This window comes from Pinus tabuliformis, chromosome 8 (genome assembly GCF_031772625.1).
Source record: "Pinus tabuliformis cultivar Carrire ecotype Pingquan chromosome 8, CPIR1, whole genome shotgun sequence".
In the NCBI taxonomy this organism is placed as follows: domain Eukaryota; kingdom Viridiplantae; phylum Streptophyta; class Pinopsida; order Pinales; family Pinaceae; genus Pinus; species Pinus tabuliformis.
Window position 1 is genome coordinate 1445460465 of NC_142294.1, and position 16365 is coordinate 1445476829.

Sequence of the window (16365 nt, forward strand, 5' to 3'; positions counted from 1 at the left end):
TTGACTTGGAAGAGAGGGTTCTCACCCTTACTAAGAGACCTCAGATGGTTGATGGTAAGACACCATCACCTAAACTTGATGAGTTTGTTGACATTTATGATGATGATGGAGCAAGGAGGATTTCATTTACAGTGTGGGATGAGGTTGAGAATGATGAGCCTTGGTTAGATGAGCTAGCAGGGAGATTGAGGATTATAGGGAGATAGTTCTATGGCTTAAGGATTCAAATTTGGAGAGATTAATTAAGGGAAACAAGGGTAGGACAGGGTCCTATCCCCCTTTATTGAGATACATTGCAAAAAAATATAGAGGGGTCAATCCAGGAGCTAGAGGATCATTTGTAGCATCGGATGGAGGATATTGAAGAGAGAAGGGTGCATCTTCAGGAACTGCAGTTGGATATGGAGTGTGGAGAGGTAGTCCTCAAGACTACCCGACTTCATCTTCTTTATGAACTCTTAGAGATTGGCTCATCCTCAATTTCTTAGGGTGGAGAGTATACAGATATGTGGAGTGCCTAGAAAAGGTACTTATTGATGAGAAGATTTGAGATGATGGATTTTGTGTGTAGAGATGTTTGGGATGACATTGGTATGTGACGTGTTTGCACTTAGTTTGGATGGAATGAGTTCTTGTGGAGTTGGCACTACGATTAGATTAGCTACCTGATTGGCTAATGACACAAGGGAATCCAACACATGGCTTTCTTATGGGATCATTTGCATGTTCACATGATTGATGCAATGTTAGGAAATGATCATTCATCACATGATTCATGCAGTTTGATAGGAGGTTGTTTGATGGCATGATATTTTAGTTTTATGGACAGTGTTCTTGAGGATGCAGCACCTTGGTGATGGATGGATTGCCAGGGGTATTCATTGTTGATGATGACAACATCTTTGAATTGTGGGACGTTGTTAGGACTTTAGGGTTGAGCGCTCACAAGTGCCACATGTTTGGCTAGTCAAGTTGCAAGACAATATAGGTATCACATGATTTGCAATGATTGTGCGACATTTTGGGGTTTCTTAACTAAGTGAATCGAGATGGGCATACCCATGATCGAGTGAGGTGGTTGAGACGAGTGTGCGCGAGTTCATTGACTTGAGTGTGGATGAGTTGGCTCAAGTGGTGAGCGCTGGCCCAAATTTGAGGTTTCTTGTACGATGGAATGAGTTGGATAGGTCGTGCCAACTGAGCCCATACATCGCCACATAGGAGATTTCACCATGCATGGGTTGGCTTTATGATGAAGGAAGTCAACACGAGTATTTGTAGTGTTGGCTATTGATATGTGAAGGGTCGACCAATTGAAGAGACATGTATATTGGGTGAGACACATCCCTTCACATGCCCATATGACGTATATATATTGAGAGCCGTGTAATTGATTTTGAAGGCAAGAAGTAAGACTTGGGAGGCAAGTTCGCAATGTAAGGCAAGACGAGTTATACACAAATCAAAACTGTGTCACAAGTCCAAGACATGAAAGAGAGAAAAATCGAATTTGAGGTTTGCTCTACCCTCATGGGTAAAGAAGAGAGCCAAACCAAATCAACAGAAGTTGGACAGGTGGTTTTATACATATGTTGGATGAGAATAGTAGTTGAGGAATTGGAATTGAGATTTGTAGTAGCATACCGAGATGTTTAGGCCTCAATATTCTTTAGATTGGTTAGCATTAGAGTGGTCATCGTTCTGCTATCCTCCATCCTAAATCATTTCAGCACATCTAGAGTGTACTTCCCCTGCTCGAGGGGGATCTCGTTTGGTTGCTGCTAAACCTCATGTCCCAGAAAGTAATGTGTTGACCCAATATACTTCATCTCAAATTCTAACACTAGATCAGAGTTCGAACTTGCATTAGTCTCTCTACACTTGTCAGAATGGGATCGTCCACATACAACACCAAAATGAGGGTCCCAGATCCAACCAAGGAGAAGTATAGGTTGGGATCTACCTAACTCTTGGTGAAGCTTAAGCCTTGCCGATAGATGTAAATCCTAGCATACTAGGCCCTGGCCCATTTGAGTCCATATAGGGATTTCTTAAGCCTGCATACATGTGTCTCTCTATAATTGGCCTCAAACCCCTGTGGTAGCTCGATGTAGAATTCTTCCTCAACGATGCGACTAAGGAAGGTTATCTTCAAATCCATTTGATGGATGCTCGATCCAATCCTAGAATCTATTGAAAGAACTACTGAAATGGAGTAGTATCTACATTCAGGAGCAAACATCTCCTCATAGTCTAGTCCCTTTTTCTGAGAGAACCCAAGAGCCAAAAATATGACCTTATATTTCTCGACATTGCCATTCGTTGCATGCTTTACCTAGTAAAGCCACATGGAAGTCACAATTTTCTTCTCCTTTCGTCTTGGCACAATCTCCCAGGCATCATTCTTCATGATGGAGTTGTCCTCCTCAACCATGGCACCTCTCCACACCTCCTAATTGGTTGATTTTGCAAACTGGAAGGATTCAAGTCTATGATGCTAGCAACCAAATCCATGTACATCAAAAACTTCCGCAAAGGTTTTCTTTCCTTGAAAGTGGTCTTGGGAGGCTCAACATGCTAGTTATATATGCTATTGGAAGTCTTTGCTCTTAGCTCCTCCTTTGGTTCCTCTTCTTGAAGTCCCTCTACAAGTAATTGGTAGGTCCTAAGATTTCTTAGATGCCAAGTTCTCCTCGAACTTGACACCTTTTCTCAACATTGTCTTATTTCAATCTATCAGGAAGAGTCTATAGGTCTTCGAATCCGTGTAGTATCCCACCATAATGCCCCTCTTACCTAACGACTGCAGCTTTGTCCTCTTTTCCAGAGGTATGTGGATATAGATTAGAAAACCAAATATCCAATGATGTCATATCTTACACATTTTGCCTGTGAATGATTCCTCCTCGTAGGGATAATGTTGGAATCACAAATTTGAGTTGTGAACTCTCCACAATTTGAGTGCCTTAGGGTTTTGTTTAGGTGATGAATCCATATATGCAAACAAAACACAATTAAATTACAAAAGATCATAATTTGATGAAAAATTGTTTCGCCAAATTCGAGCCAAAAACTCCAAAATGTATAATAGTTAACAATACCTAACAAAGATGGATCTAAAGCTTTGTAGATTCATTATCAGTGTAATTAAAATATTCCAACACTCCCCCTTAATCATGTTGCTAAGCGTTTGCAATACGATTCGTTAATGTTTATCTTCTTATTCAATCTTCTACTTATTGATTTGTTGTCTTGGTCTTGATTTGTGTCATGTTCTTGTCTTTAGTTCTTCATTCTTGGGCTTGCTTGTTCCTTCCTTTTGTACCTAATCATTGATGTCCATATAAAAAGATATCCATATATTGAGATACATGGGTGGAAACCATTGTACTCACCAGTTCTTAGGATAATCTTTCATTTGCATGTTAGATTCCTCCTTAACCATGACTTGGTTTCAACTATCTCACATTCTGTGATTGCTTCACAATTTTTCCCCTTAATATAATATTGAACATCTCCTGCAACATTGAGTCAAATATGAGTACCTTCAACCGTGGTACTTATCCCAGTGGTTCATTCCTAAAATTGATCCTACATTCTCTCCATGCATGACAGGTGTTATCACTGAAAATAGTGTTGCCAAAATTTTCCAGTTTAGCATAAGGGAAAAGTGTTTCTGCAGCGCATAAATCCGTTAGCAGTTTCGCAGCGCCACCTGTTTTAGTGATTTCGTAGCGAACACACTGACCTTGCATTGGCTGCGCTACGAAATTGGGAAATGAAAGATATTTAAGGTGAATTGATGGAAACACTGTAGGAAACGAGGTTTGTCAAGCTGTTATATATGGGCCTGTACTCCATTGAAGGAAGAGGATTATATGGTTCGTTTGCAATATGCATATTCTCATGGTTGTCACTTCATTATTTCTGGCAAACGCTGGGGCTACAGCTTATGAGATTTCTGATTATATTGTTGAGATCGATACTGAGGAGATCATGGGATCCGTATTATTCCTTGCAGACCTTGGCAGTCTTTACGCGATTGGTATTGCCTTGTTCCTTTATGTCCTTAGCTGATCCAAATCAAATAAATCTCGGACTAGCAGATTGAGACAGGGGCACGGAATGGAAGATATTTCAAATTCTAAGAAAAGGTTGCGCCTGAGAGATGCATTAATAAATATATATATGTGTGAAAAGGGGATAGCGGTAATATAAATCATTATGAAATCGAATGGAGGTCAAGGTTGTCGTTGTCTGCATATGCTTTGAAGGGGAACATTCCAGTGGTAGTTTTACTTTGCGCTCACAGTTGTTGTGGCAGGTTCTCATGATCACCAATGGAGGTCCATCAAAACTCTGTTTCATACCCAGGTCTCAAAATCGTGGTCCTTTTTGAAACCAATGCTTTTTGGCTAATGTAAAAGACTTTTGACAGTAATAGAAAGATGACTTTTTCTTCCCAAGATTCATCTTGTGTTCAAAGGCTCAGAATATATGTGGTTTTGTCTTTATCCTTTCTGTTTTACAGCTCAATAGATATGCAATCACTCTGAATTCACCTAGTGCTCAGACTTCCTGTGTATGTTTATGAGTTGAGGTTCTTTTTGAGAAATGTTCTGAGTGTTTAAACATTATATGCCTTGGCTTCCATAATTAAGTAGTTAATAGTTTACTGCAGAGGTGTTTGACTCCATGAGCCCAATGGAAGAAGTGTTATTTTGTTATTCCAACCAGCTTATTTTCATGCACTGTTTGAAGAGTTAGCCATCTTTTCTTGTTATCAATCCTTATCAAAAATCTGTGAGAGAGACCTCTCTGACTAAGGAGTCTAAGCCTTAGTCTAAAGCCTGGTTTGAAATAGTTGCATGAGATCTTGCTAAGTAGCAGCCCTTAGTACACGATTTTGTGATAACATTTTGGTGCGTCTGCTGGGAGTTGAATGATTACTCATTCCCGAAATTATGAAGCTGAACTTCTGAAGGTAGCAGGAGCTCAGAAGGTTTTTGAGGCTGCAAATCTACCTTGGCGACTCCATTGTTGAAGAATTCAAAATTCATACATTCATGGTGATTCCACTGGAGTTATGAAAGACCCAGATCATATTATAAGCTGATCATATATTCTGGGATCCTATAGCTGATTACATGGAAGAGTTTTACTCTTCAGTGTTTTAGTTTTCCTATAAAGATCAGAGACAAATTCAGTGGCAGCGGTCATCAGACTATCATATTGGCTCTGAACTCCGATGCAGTCAAAGAAGGCAAATATCAGATAAAACAGAGGATTGGCTACATTGGAAATTTCATATTGATTGAGCAGAAAAAAAGTTGAAATTGTTAGGGTAGGTAGGTAGAGGTAAATGCAAAATAAGCTCAAGGTCAACTGAGCATTTTTCAATAGATGTAGCTTTCTTTCTCCTACAGTCATGCTTGTCAAGCAAATTTCTGTTTGTCATAAATGGATAAGGCACTGGACCTGCGAGTTCTTAGAGTACCACAAGGGCACACTATCCCAAGTGGAGCCACTGTTATCACTGAAAATAGTGTTGCCAAAATTTTTCAGTTTAGCTTAAGGGCAAAGTGTTTCCGCAGCGCATAAATCCGTTAGCAGTTTCGCAGCGCCACCTATTTTAGTGATTTCGTAGTGAACACACTGACCTTGCACTGGCTGCGCTACGAAATTGGGAAATGACAGATATTTAAGGTGAATTGATGGAAACACTGTAGGAAACGAGGTTTTTCAAGCTGTTATATATGGGCCTGTACTCCATTGAAGGAAGAGGATTATATGGTTCGTTTGCAATATGCATATTCTCATGGTTGTCACTTCATTATTTCTGGCAAACGCTGGGGCTACAGCTTATGAGATTTCTGATTATATTGTTGAGATCGATACTGAGGAGATCATGGGATCCGTATTATTCCTTGCAGACCTTGGCAGTCTTTACGCGATTGGTATTGCCTTGTTCCTTTATGTCCTTAGCTGATCCAAATCAAATAAATCTCGGACTAGCAGATTGAGACAGGGGCACGGAATGGAAGATATTTCAAATTCTAAGAAAAGGTTGCGCCTGAGAGATGCATTAATAAATATATATGTGTGTGAAAAGGGGATAGCGGTAATATAAATCATTATCAAATCGAATGGAGGTCAAGGTTGCCGTTGTCTGCATATGCTTTGAAGGGGAACATTCCAGTGGTAGTTTTACTTTGCGCTCACAGTTGTTGTGGCAGGTTCTCATGATCACCAACGGAGGTCCATCAAAACTCTGTTTCATACCCAAGTCTCAAAATCGTGGTCCTTTTTGAAACCAATGCTCGATCAGAATCGGTTTATGAGAAGGCTTCTTTTCGTCTACTTATTCCAAGTTGTCGTTGCCTTGTGTCAGTTGAAGGTTTTCTACGAGTGGAAAAAGGATGGAGCGAAAAAGCAACCATTCTATATACATTTTCAGGATAAAAAAACCCCTTGTCTTTGCAGCTCTTTATGACACATGGCAAGATTCTGAAGGAGGAGTATTCTTTACATTTACTATTTTGACTACACGTTCCTCTAAGGCCTTGGCGTGGCTTCATGATTGAATGCCTGTTATATTGGGGACGGAGGGCGCAATTGATGACTTGTGGAATGACCTTTCTGGCTTTACATTTGAAATAGTTACTCAACTATACGATAGAATGGATTACAGGGTTTGTATCCAGTTTATGGGCCAACTGTGTGGCTTGCCAAAAGATGGATTTGTTCACATATGTTTTTTGGAATTTTGGCAGGTGAAGCGGTGGAGCTATGGCTTCCTTTTGCGCACTTGAGCTTACGGTAAACTATGGAGCAAAGGGTGTCCAAGTTGTGACCTTTGGGCAGCCTCGTATTGGAAATTCGGTGTTTGCTGATTTTGATAATACATTTGTATCAAATCATATACGTGTCTCTCATGCCCATGATATTGTTCCACATTTGCCTCCTCAGCTTACCAAGTTGCAACATCATGCAGAGTAGATTTCCACGACTGTAAAAGGTGTAGCTATGTGACACCTAAAAGTGAAGGATATGAAATCTGAAGTAATAGACAGTAATCCATACAGTAGACTTATGGCATTAAAGCGAATGGGTATTGTGAACAACTATGAGCGGACTCTATAAGGATATCCATAAACCGGTTCCAGATGAAGTTTGCAGGGCTTTAAAGAAGAAACGAAAATCTTTCTTTGGGCTGTAACAAGCTTGATGTATGGAGCTGGTTGATGTGTACAAGATTCGCCTCCCAAAGTTCACTGTTAAAGTTGTAGTTCAATATATGCGAAAGGTAATCCAGAGGAAGGCACATTTTGATATCATGGATCTTGATGTTGTTAAGATAACGACAAAGTTTTTTATTGTTGCATTATTTGGACATGGCACAGGGGACCTTTTTATTCAGCCTCATCATTCAGATCTCATATATAACCCATATGCTGTTGATAAAAACATCATCAAGTTTGAGGGTGACCACAACTCTCCACGACCACCATTCTATTATGATTCAATAAGCATTTTCTTTCATAATGTCTTGCATCCTCCAGATGATTTGATTGAACAACATGCTTCTGAAAGTTTATATGATTACTTCGATGAATTAGGAAATCTGGATGAGAATGTGTTGCTGTTATAGACAATTTTGTGCCTTACAGCAACAGGTATGAATTGTCAATAATCCAAGGGATCCAAAGTTCCCTAAACATGATGTTCCTACCCCTAGAGAAACAAGGTCGGCAAACCAACAGCTCTCAGATCAGTTCTCCACCTGGAAACACTCAAAAACAAGCAATCCTGAAATCAAAGCAGGTGCTCCACTAGGCTTCTGCGCTGAAACACAACTCCTCCATGGTGTACCTGCGTTGCAAAGCAGGTAGAACAAAGGCCACCTGCGTTGAGCGAGATTGGACAAGTGGCACACTGAGTCATTGCTCCAAAAATGACACTTGGATCAGGGATTTCGCCTTGTGATGAGTCAGAGGCTCTGTTTCTCCAAGTGGAAGCAAAGTTCTCCAAGTGGACTCAAGAACTGAAGATCAACTGAAGAGAGAGAGGACACAAGGCAGCTACACATCAGTTGCAAGCTGACTCATCCTTTCTCAATTCATCTATATATTGAGCTCTCTCCTATGAGCTCAAGGGGGCTGGAATTTTGTGCAAAGTAATTATATGCTGTTGGTTTCACTATAGAGCTATTGGGTGATTGCTTGAAGGAGGTGAAGAGGAGAAATTCTTTCTGCTGGGAGGTGTTGCTGGATTGGAGCCTTCAATGGTTGTAACACTCTCAGAACCTTTACTTCTTCATTAATAAAAGCTATTGAGGTTCTTCTATATGCTCTTGTTTCAATGATATATTGTGATAATTGTATATTTGATTTACACTAATCCCTGAATCAGTTATGATTGCATGTTGCTTGTAGTTTCCTTCTTTGCTATTTTGCAGGATCTCATTGTAGCTGGGCCAGCAATAGAGCAAGGAGCTGGGAGCAAGCAGCCATAGAGAAGAGTTTGGATTCGACATTAAGCGCAAGGCAACGGTTAGTGCATTCTTTCATTCTCTTTTGCTTTCATAAAGAGGTAAACCTTCAGTAGTTTCCTTTACAGTTGTTGCTGAGGTACTATCACCCTTAGAGTGGTATAGGGTCATCCGAATCGGATACTTTTCCCTACAACAAACTGGCGACTCCACTGGGGATCGTATCTGTTTGATTGTGTTTGTAGTATTTTGCTATTCATTTCCTGAACAAAAGAGTACCCAATCGAAAAGCTTTTGACTATATCAAAAAGCGAAGTAGAGGGCAGCTACTCTAGCTCATTTCTTAGCATGTTCATGATTTGAAGAGCTGATCTACAAGGATCCTTGTAAGCTCTTAGTGATAGCTTTTCACCTTCCTTGTCATCCCTTTGAGTGTGCTTGACTGATTGCTTCTGATTTGAGCAAAAACTGTGCATTTTTGAGAAAATTGTGACCCGGAAACTGAGAAAACGCAACTTTCGTTTTCCAAAGCAAGTAGTACACAGGCTACCTGCTTTGCAACGCAGGTCCCGAAGGGGCTACCTGCGCTGAGAGCCAGACTGGTTGTGCAGCACCTGCGTTGGCCCAATTTTTCCTAGTGCTGTTGGGGTTTCCTCCCTTTCTCTTGCCTGTTTTCACCATAGATTTGGCTGCCAGTTACCAGTCTTGTGCCTGTTCTGAAATCAACATTACTTGCCATCATTCCGCCTCTGTTATATAACGAAATTGTACTTGTTCTTTTGTATTTCTTATTTCATTTACAATTTCCCATAACGAAAAGTAAACTAGTCTTGCTTTGGCCTCTTAGATCTGAACCTGTGTTAGGCATTTTGCTGGTCTAAAGAGTTAGCTTGTTTGATGTCCATAGCTGATTAGTCATTTTACTTTCGTCATTATGGTTTGATTTCATGTATTTCCAGTGATTAAACAAGTAAATCTTAAGGTGTCTTTTGATTTTGGACAAGTTTGTTTACTTTCGCTTTAAATCGAAATCAAAGTTATATAACAACTTTCTTTTTGTAACCAATCAACATTAAGAAAGGGAAAAGAAAATACATGCATTGTGCATTTTGCATTTGACTGTTTGCATGACGATTTAGGAAATTTTGCATTAGTGTGTGCTCTATGATCTGTGTGAAAAGATTTGCCTTTCTTCTCCTCAGTAGTTAAGATTTTCAAAGTTGAAATATTGAAAAGATTGCTTCTCATCTTAGACTGCATTCAGGAATTTGTTACATACATCTCGTGGTGATCCTTAAAGGCAAACTGCTAAGCAAGATCAACATTAAAATAAATTCAATTTACATAACAACGCTTTGTAACATAACGCAAACATATAGAGGTCTAGGTAGAGACGTGTTCCGGCGTCGTTAAACATAGTGACTGTCGATCTCTACGAAGGTGGGTGATTCCTCCTGAGAGTCGGTGGCACTAATACGGACTTGTGCTCCCACGTACCGTTGCGTATATATTGGGAGACCCCTATAGGGAAAAGCCTTTATCCATAGGAAGCCGTGTCGGCCGCCCTACTGATCGCGATGCAGTGAACACAGCATTCACGAAGATCGACCACCCGTACCGTAAAACGTATTCTGTGGTTTCGCGAAAAGTTTGGCACACCCTCTGCCTAGAACTCCAGAGAAGTTTCTTTTGGCCTTTTTCAAACTCTATAACTGAAAAAGTCCATCCGAGCATTTGTCACTTCGGGCTCGTTAAAACATCGAAGGCGACTAGAGTCATCTTTAGCTTTTTCTCGACTCTTAAAACATGAAAAAGCAAAGTTGTGTCTAAAAGCGTCGTTAATAAAATTTATTTTAATCGGAACATAATCACCTGTTATTCCCACGTTGATCTTTCAGTTGAAAAGTATGGAGCCCACCAACCAAGGAAGTAACCTTGGCGGAAGTCCCAATCCCTTCTCCTCTTGGGGAGATGTTGGTGCGCCTCATATGGCCACATTGTCGATTCCAGGATTGACAATTGGCCTACCTGTATGGCTCTTTTCAACTAATGTAGTTCAGATCGCCACTAATCCTGAGCAGTCGAATCAACAGTCAGACCAGTCTAGAACTACCCACCAGCCTTCCACTTCTTACAATTCTTCCTCTGATCCTTCGTCTTCACAAGGAAGAGCCGGCAAAGGTCAGCCTCCCATGGAGAAGAAGGAAAAGAAGAAGAGAGAAAAGAAGCAGAAGGGGCCTATGGCGAAGGCGACTGGGGGCAAGCAAAAGACAACTGACAAAAATCCACACACTGCACCGACCGGGCCTAAATCGCCATGTGTCATTTGCAAAGGGACCCATTTCCATCGTGATTGTCCTTGTATTCCCCGGATACTAAGGGACTGGTCCCCAAGGTTGCACAATCCGGTAGCATCAACCTCTGGTAGTCATGTTGATTGCAGTCCGTCAACTAGCGAGAGTGAAGGACGAAGAGGGAGACCAAGATCACCCTCTATGTTGTGTGAAGGCGATCATGCCATCCACCGATGTCCATTCTTAGATGAGGCAAAGAGAGTTTTGGAAGATCGTCCGGTTTCACCGTTACGACTTCCTCCTGGATACCAAAAACTCGCGCCTAATCCCTCAATAGTTGAAAATCCAGCTGGCCCGCTCAAATGGTCAGCTGAAGTGTCGGTCATTGAGAATGAACCTACTGAATCCAGACCAGACGAAAGTCTAAAGGTCGAAACGGCAGTTGACCCGGTTCTTCCTTCAGAGGTTTCATCCTCAAATGACACCGTCGTTGAAGATTCATCTTCAAATGACACCCTCACTGAAGAGAATAAGGATGACACCGTCCATATTCTTTTCATCAACACAGACTCTGATGAGCATCAGGGCAATGCGCCCATTCCTTTATCGCAGGAAGGAACATCGTCAGGGTCGTATCCGGCCGTATATTCGGTCCCACCGCCAAGCAACCTAGTTGTATCCTTTGATTGGAATCAACTAGGCAGACCCCGGTTACCAGCCAGTATCCCATTCAGAATCATCGTCCAAATCTACAGAATGGTGATGGCTGGAACTATCATTGATGAAGGGGCATCTGTGAGTATCCTTTCCTCTATTGCTTGGAAAGCACTGGGCTCCCCGGCGCTTTTACCTGAGATGAGAAATCTATCAGGTTTTGATAAAGGAACCAATCACCCGTTAGGGATTCTCCCCAATGTTCCAGTTACATTGAAAGGGAAGACAGTTCATATGAACATCATGGTCGTCCAGGGACCCTTAGTTTATAACTTACTCCTTGGACGAGACTATATATATTGCATGGAGGCGATAGTGTCCTCACTCTTTAGAGTTATGTGTTTTCCGCACGAAGGAAGAATGGTCAAGCTCGTAGACCAACTTTCGTTTCCAGGATCACGCATCGCAAATAGTCAAATACCATCCCTTAACGGTCTATTCACTCAAGGAATGCCTCCACCCCCGGTTCTACTTCCCGATGAATGCGAGTGATTCGAAAAGAAAGAACTGGGACCCAGGGGGCATGCACCCTGGCCTGCCTTGGGCAGAGGAAACCTTGGGTATAAAGTTAATTTCCGCAGAAGAATGGACTAGTCCGTACCCCGTCAAAAGAGGGTTGTTCTAGGATAAAGTTCTTTTGTCAAAGTTATGTGAGTGATACAAAGTTCGCTCCCTTTGTCTAAAAAAGTAGGCTCTCCTAAGGGAGGAGATCCATTTGTGACGGCAAGTAGCCACCATCTTTGAAGTCAAGCCTCACCCATTAAAACATATGTTTTGAAGGATAAGTAGGGGCAGTCTCCAAAGAAAGAGATGAAATTGCTGCAACAAGTAGTCACCATCCTTAGCAACCTAATGATAGACATCGCCGAAAAGAGAGTTTAGTTTGCGGCAGCAAACAAAACCATTTTTCGGATAATAAGTAAGAGGGAAGAGCCTTGAAATTATACTTTATACCTGGGGGCATGCGAACCTTTTGGAGTGCAAGCACGGGACGACTATTTATTTTTTAAATTTTTAGGTCCTCCCTTTAAACCTGTAGGTCTAACCCGTTAAACTCGTAGGATTAGCCGTTTCCAGCTTGCATAAAGAAAGGATGTGGGGCAAAAGTTAAAACTTGCCAAATTGGAGTAGCTAATGAGGTATAGCTCCTTAAATAAGAATACCTCACCTGAGGCGTTCCTTGTATTAAGACTGGTATAATTGAGCAAGGTTTGAACGCATTCAAGCTCGTTAAAAAATGAACTGCCCCTTAAAGTTTAGGGGGCATATGCCTCATCTGCATTATTATGCTGGGGGAATCCATAATCGAGCAGTTTTTGTACAGAGTTCATGCTCGTTAAAAATAAACATAAATTGTGAGCAATCTTTCCCTACAGTTCAAGCTCATCCAGGAAAAATGAACCGGTAAATAACCTTGAGAAATGTAACCTTTGACTGCCATATTAAAGCCCTTGGTCGTGTTTATATGCCATCACCTCCATCCGTTCATTTGGCCAATCGTTCATCTCCATATGTTTGTTTACCCATTTTGAGGAACAGCTGCGAAGAGTGATTTCACTTAGCCATCCTTGTGACACTGCCGTGATTGGAAAATTCCAACCTGTACCTGGAATCTGCTGCTATCCCTGTTCATCACTCGTTCCTCAAAAGACGAGTCTTCTTTGAGCTCTTTTCACTGACTCGTAAAATATGAAAAGTTTGCCGAGTTTTGGCCTTCCAGCTCGTTAAAGCGACCGGAAAGCTATCCCTCCTCTAGATTTTAATCTTTTTGGACCTGAGGGATTATTGCACAAAAAGATCGAGCGCTTGTTTTGTTCGGCTCGTTAAAGCAATCGAAAATTCATCCCTTCTGTATTGTTTTAAACTTTTTCGGACTTAAGGGATTAGATGACGAAAAAGGAATTTTGGAGTCGACTTTATGTACCTTTTCAGACTCTCTAAAAATGAAAAGGACCGAGTTATCCTTGTCGTTAGACTCGTTAAATTTATTAAATAGCGACAAACTTGTCTTTAGACGAGAACGAGTTTCCCTATCGCTAGGCTCGTTAAAACATAGCGATGGGCTTGCCCGAAGGGCAGGTTATAGAACAAGCATATGTTATCCTCCTCAAGCTTGACAAAAATAAAGAGGTACTGGTCAGCAATGACTGGGGAAAAATTGGGAGAACCTCACAGCTTTAATGGTAGCAAGTCGCTCTTGAACATGACACTTTGTCCTCCGTATCACATTGGGTTGGGTTGTTTCATTCACCGGTCTCATAACCATGGTCCTCGCCACACCATCCACATTTGGGGTAATGCTACCAATCCATCACATCAGTGTCGTTATATGTTCAAGAGATTTTGTTCTGCAAAGAGTCAACCGTGTTCCATCCACTGCCATACATTGTCCTTCATCCATTTCATGACCGCCACCCTGAATCATACATCACAGTTTGTTTTCACCTCATCACAATCATTAGCTTCGTTCCGTGTCACTGATGTGGGATTCATTAAGGCCCTCCTTTGACGGATCGCTCCTTGTCGACATCAGCTCACTATCCAAGGAGTTGATCTAGGAACACCCCCTTCAGTACTTTGAAGCTTGCATGCCTCAATGGCAAGTTTCTCACTTCCGGCGACAGGTATACATCAATGACCTTCGACCAGAAGATTTTGCATGGTGGTCGACGCCAAGTCCTTTATTCCCACCATGTGAATTGTACTGCCGTACCTTGAGGGTCATCATCCTTATCGGTGATTCCTCTCGCGCTTGTTAACGGTTTACATCATTGACCGGTAATCAAGCGATGTCTTTTCATGTTCGACTTCAAGAAATTCTCACATGGATCGACTTGTACATCGAGTGAAGATCGGAAGAGATTGAAGACCCCAGATCTAGTTTCATCCATCCGGGCTGCGATATATATTCAGGATATAAAGGCATTTGACATGTACATCATTACAGCAGATGATCATCCTTCTCAAAGATTGATAATTTCAGCAGAGAATTATCAGTCTACCATCAGACGATCGTCTGTTTTATGTACCAAAATGTATTTATAAAGCTGAGCATGGGAATGCCCGCCTCAGCTAGATCATGAAAAAGTATGAAAGAATAATGTATTGTATTGTATCTTATTACAGGACACTTCTCAGCAGATTGAATGAACTTCGGATCCTCCTAATAAAGCATTTCACCCGATAAACGACCTCATACTTTAGGGGGCATCTGTTATAGACAATTTTGTGCCTTACAGCAACAGGTATGAATTGTCAATAATCCAAGGGATCCAAAGTTCCCTAAACATGATGTTCCTACCCCTAGAGAAACAAGGTCGGCAAACCAACAGCTCTCAGATTAGTTCTCCACCTGGAAACACTCAAAAACAAGCAATCCTGAAATCAAAGCAGGTGCTCCACTAGGCTTCTGCGCTGAAACACAACTCCTCCATGGTGTACCTGCGTTGCAAAGCAGGTAGAACAAAGGCCACCTGCGTTGAGCGAGATTGGACAAGTGGCACACTGAGTCATTGCTCCAAAAATGACACTTGGATCAGGGATTTCGCCTTGTGATGAGTCAGAGGCTCTGTTTCTCCAAGTGGAAGCAAAGTTCTCCAAGTGGACTCAAGAACTGAAGATCAACTGAAGAGAGAGAGGACACAAGGCAGCTACACATCAGTTGCAAGCTGACTCATCCTTTCTCAATTCATCTATATATTGAGCTCTCTCCTATGAGCTCAAGGGGGCTGGAATTTTGTGCAAAGTAATTATATGCTGTTGGTTTCACTATAGAGCTATTGGGTGATTGCTTGAAGGAGGTGAAGAGGAGAAATTCTTTCTGCTGGGAGGTGTTGCTGGATTGGAGCCTTCAATGGTTGTAACACTCTCAGAACCTTTACTTCTTCATTAATAAAAGCTATTGAGGTTCTTCTATATGCTCTTGTTTCAATGATATATTGTGATAATTGTATATTTGATTTACACTAATCCCTGAATCAGTTATGATTGCATGTTGCTTGTAGTTTCCTTCTTTGCTATTTTGCAGGATCTCATTGTAGCTGGGCCAGCAATAGAGCAAGGAGCTAGGAGCAAGCAGCCATAGAGAAGAGTTTGGATTCGACATTAAGTGCAAGGCAACGGTTAGTGCATTCTTTCATTCTCTTTTGCTTTCATAAAGAAGTAAACCTTCAGTAGTTTCCTTTACAATTGTTACTGAGGTACTATCACCCTTAGAGTGGGATAGGGTCATCCGAATCGGATACTTTTCCCTACAAAAGTTGCATGAAATTATTGGAGGTCCAGGATCCACACAAAATGACACCACCGAAGATGCCATTGATCATTTTCGCTCTAGGTGGCAAATGAGTAGAACTGAGGTACCTTTTGAATTTCCAGACAAATCATAAAAACTGTAGGCATCATCCACGCAGAGGACTTAAGTGGACAGGAGAGGAAAGAAAACAGCGATGCTGAAGGTACATCCAATAACTGCGATAAAAGCAGTGACAGCATCCTTGACAAAAATTGTATTGATATTGTAGCAGCATTTCCCACAGGCAACCAAGTTTCTGACTGTCCTTTGGATAGATTTTCTCGAGTTTCAATTTCAATAAATGATGAAGAAAGGATGGTCATGGAAGCAATCATTGCCTCCCTTCGAGATCTGGAAACTGGAGAAGTTTCTCAAAATAAAACCTCCCAACCTACAGATACTATATCCTGTAAGAAAGCTTCAGAAACATATTTTCAAGACATTTCTAGTGGCTCATGTGATGACTCATCTGCTGAAAGCAACACATCAACAAGCATATCTAAAGGAAGCCACCAACAGGGTAGTTTTTTCCATAATGACCAATAGCAACAGCTGCAACCAGTGGGTTTGTC

At 41.4% G+C, this 16365-nt stretch overlaps 1 protein-coding gene across 1 annotated transcript; it reads left to right on the forward strand.

Annotated features, from left to right (window-relative positions):
- The first annotated feature begins 7231 nt into the window (after window positions 1–7231).
- LOC149241142 (uncharacterized) lies at window positions 7232–7651 on the forward strand. The gene has a single exon (XM_089370448.1). The coding sequence runs from the start codon at window positions 7232–7234 to the stop codon at window positions 7649–7651; it is 420 nt and encodes a 139-aa protein (XP_089226574.1).
- The last annotated feature ends 8714 nt before the right edge of the window (window positions 7652–16365 follow it).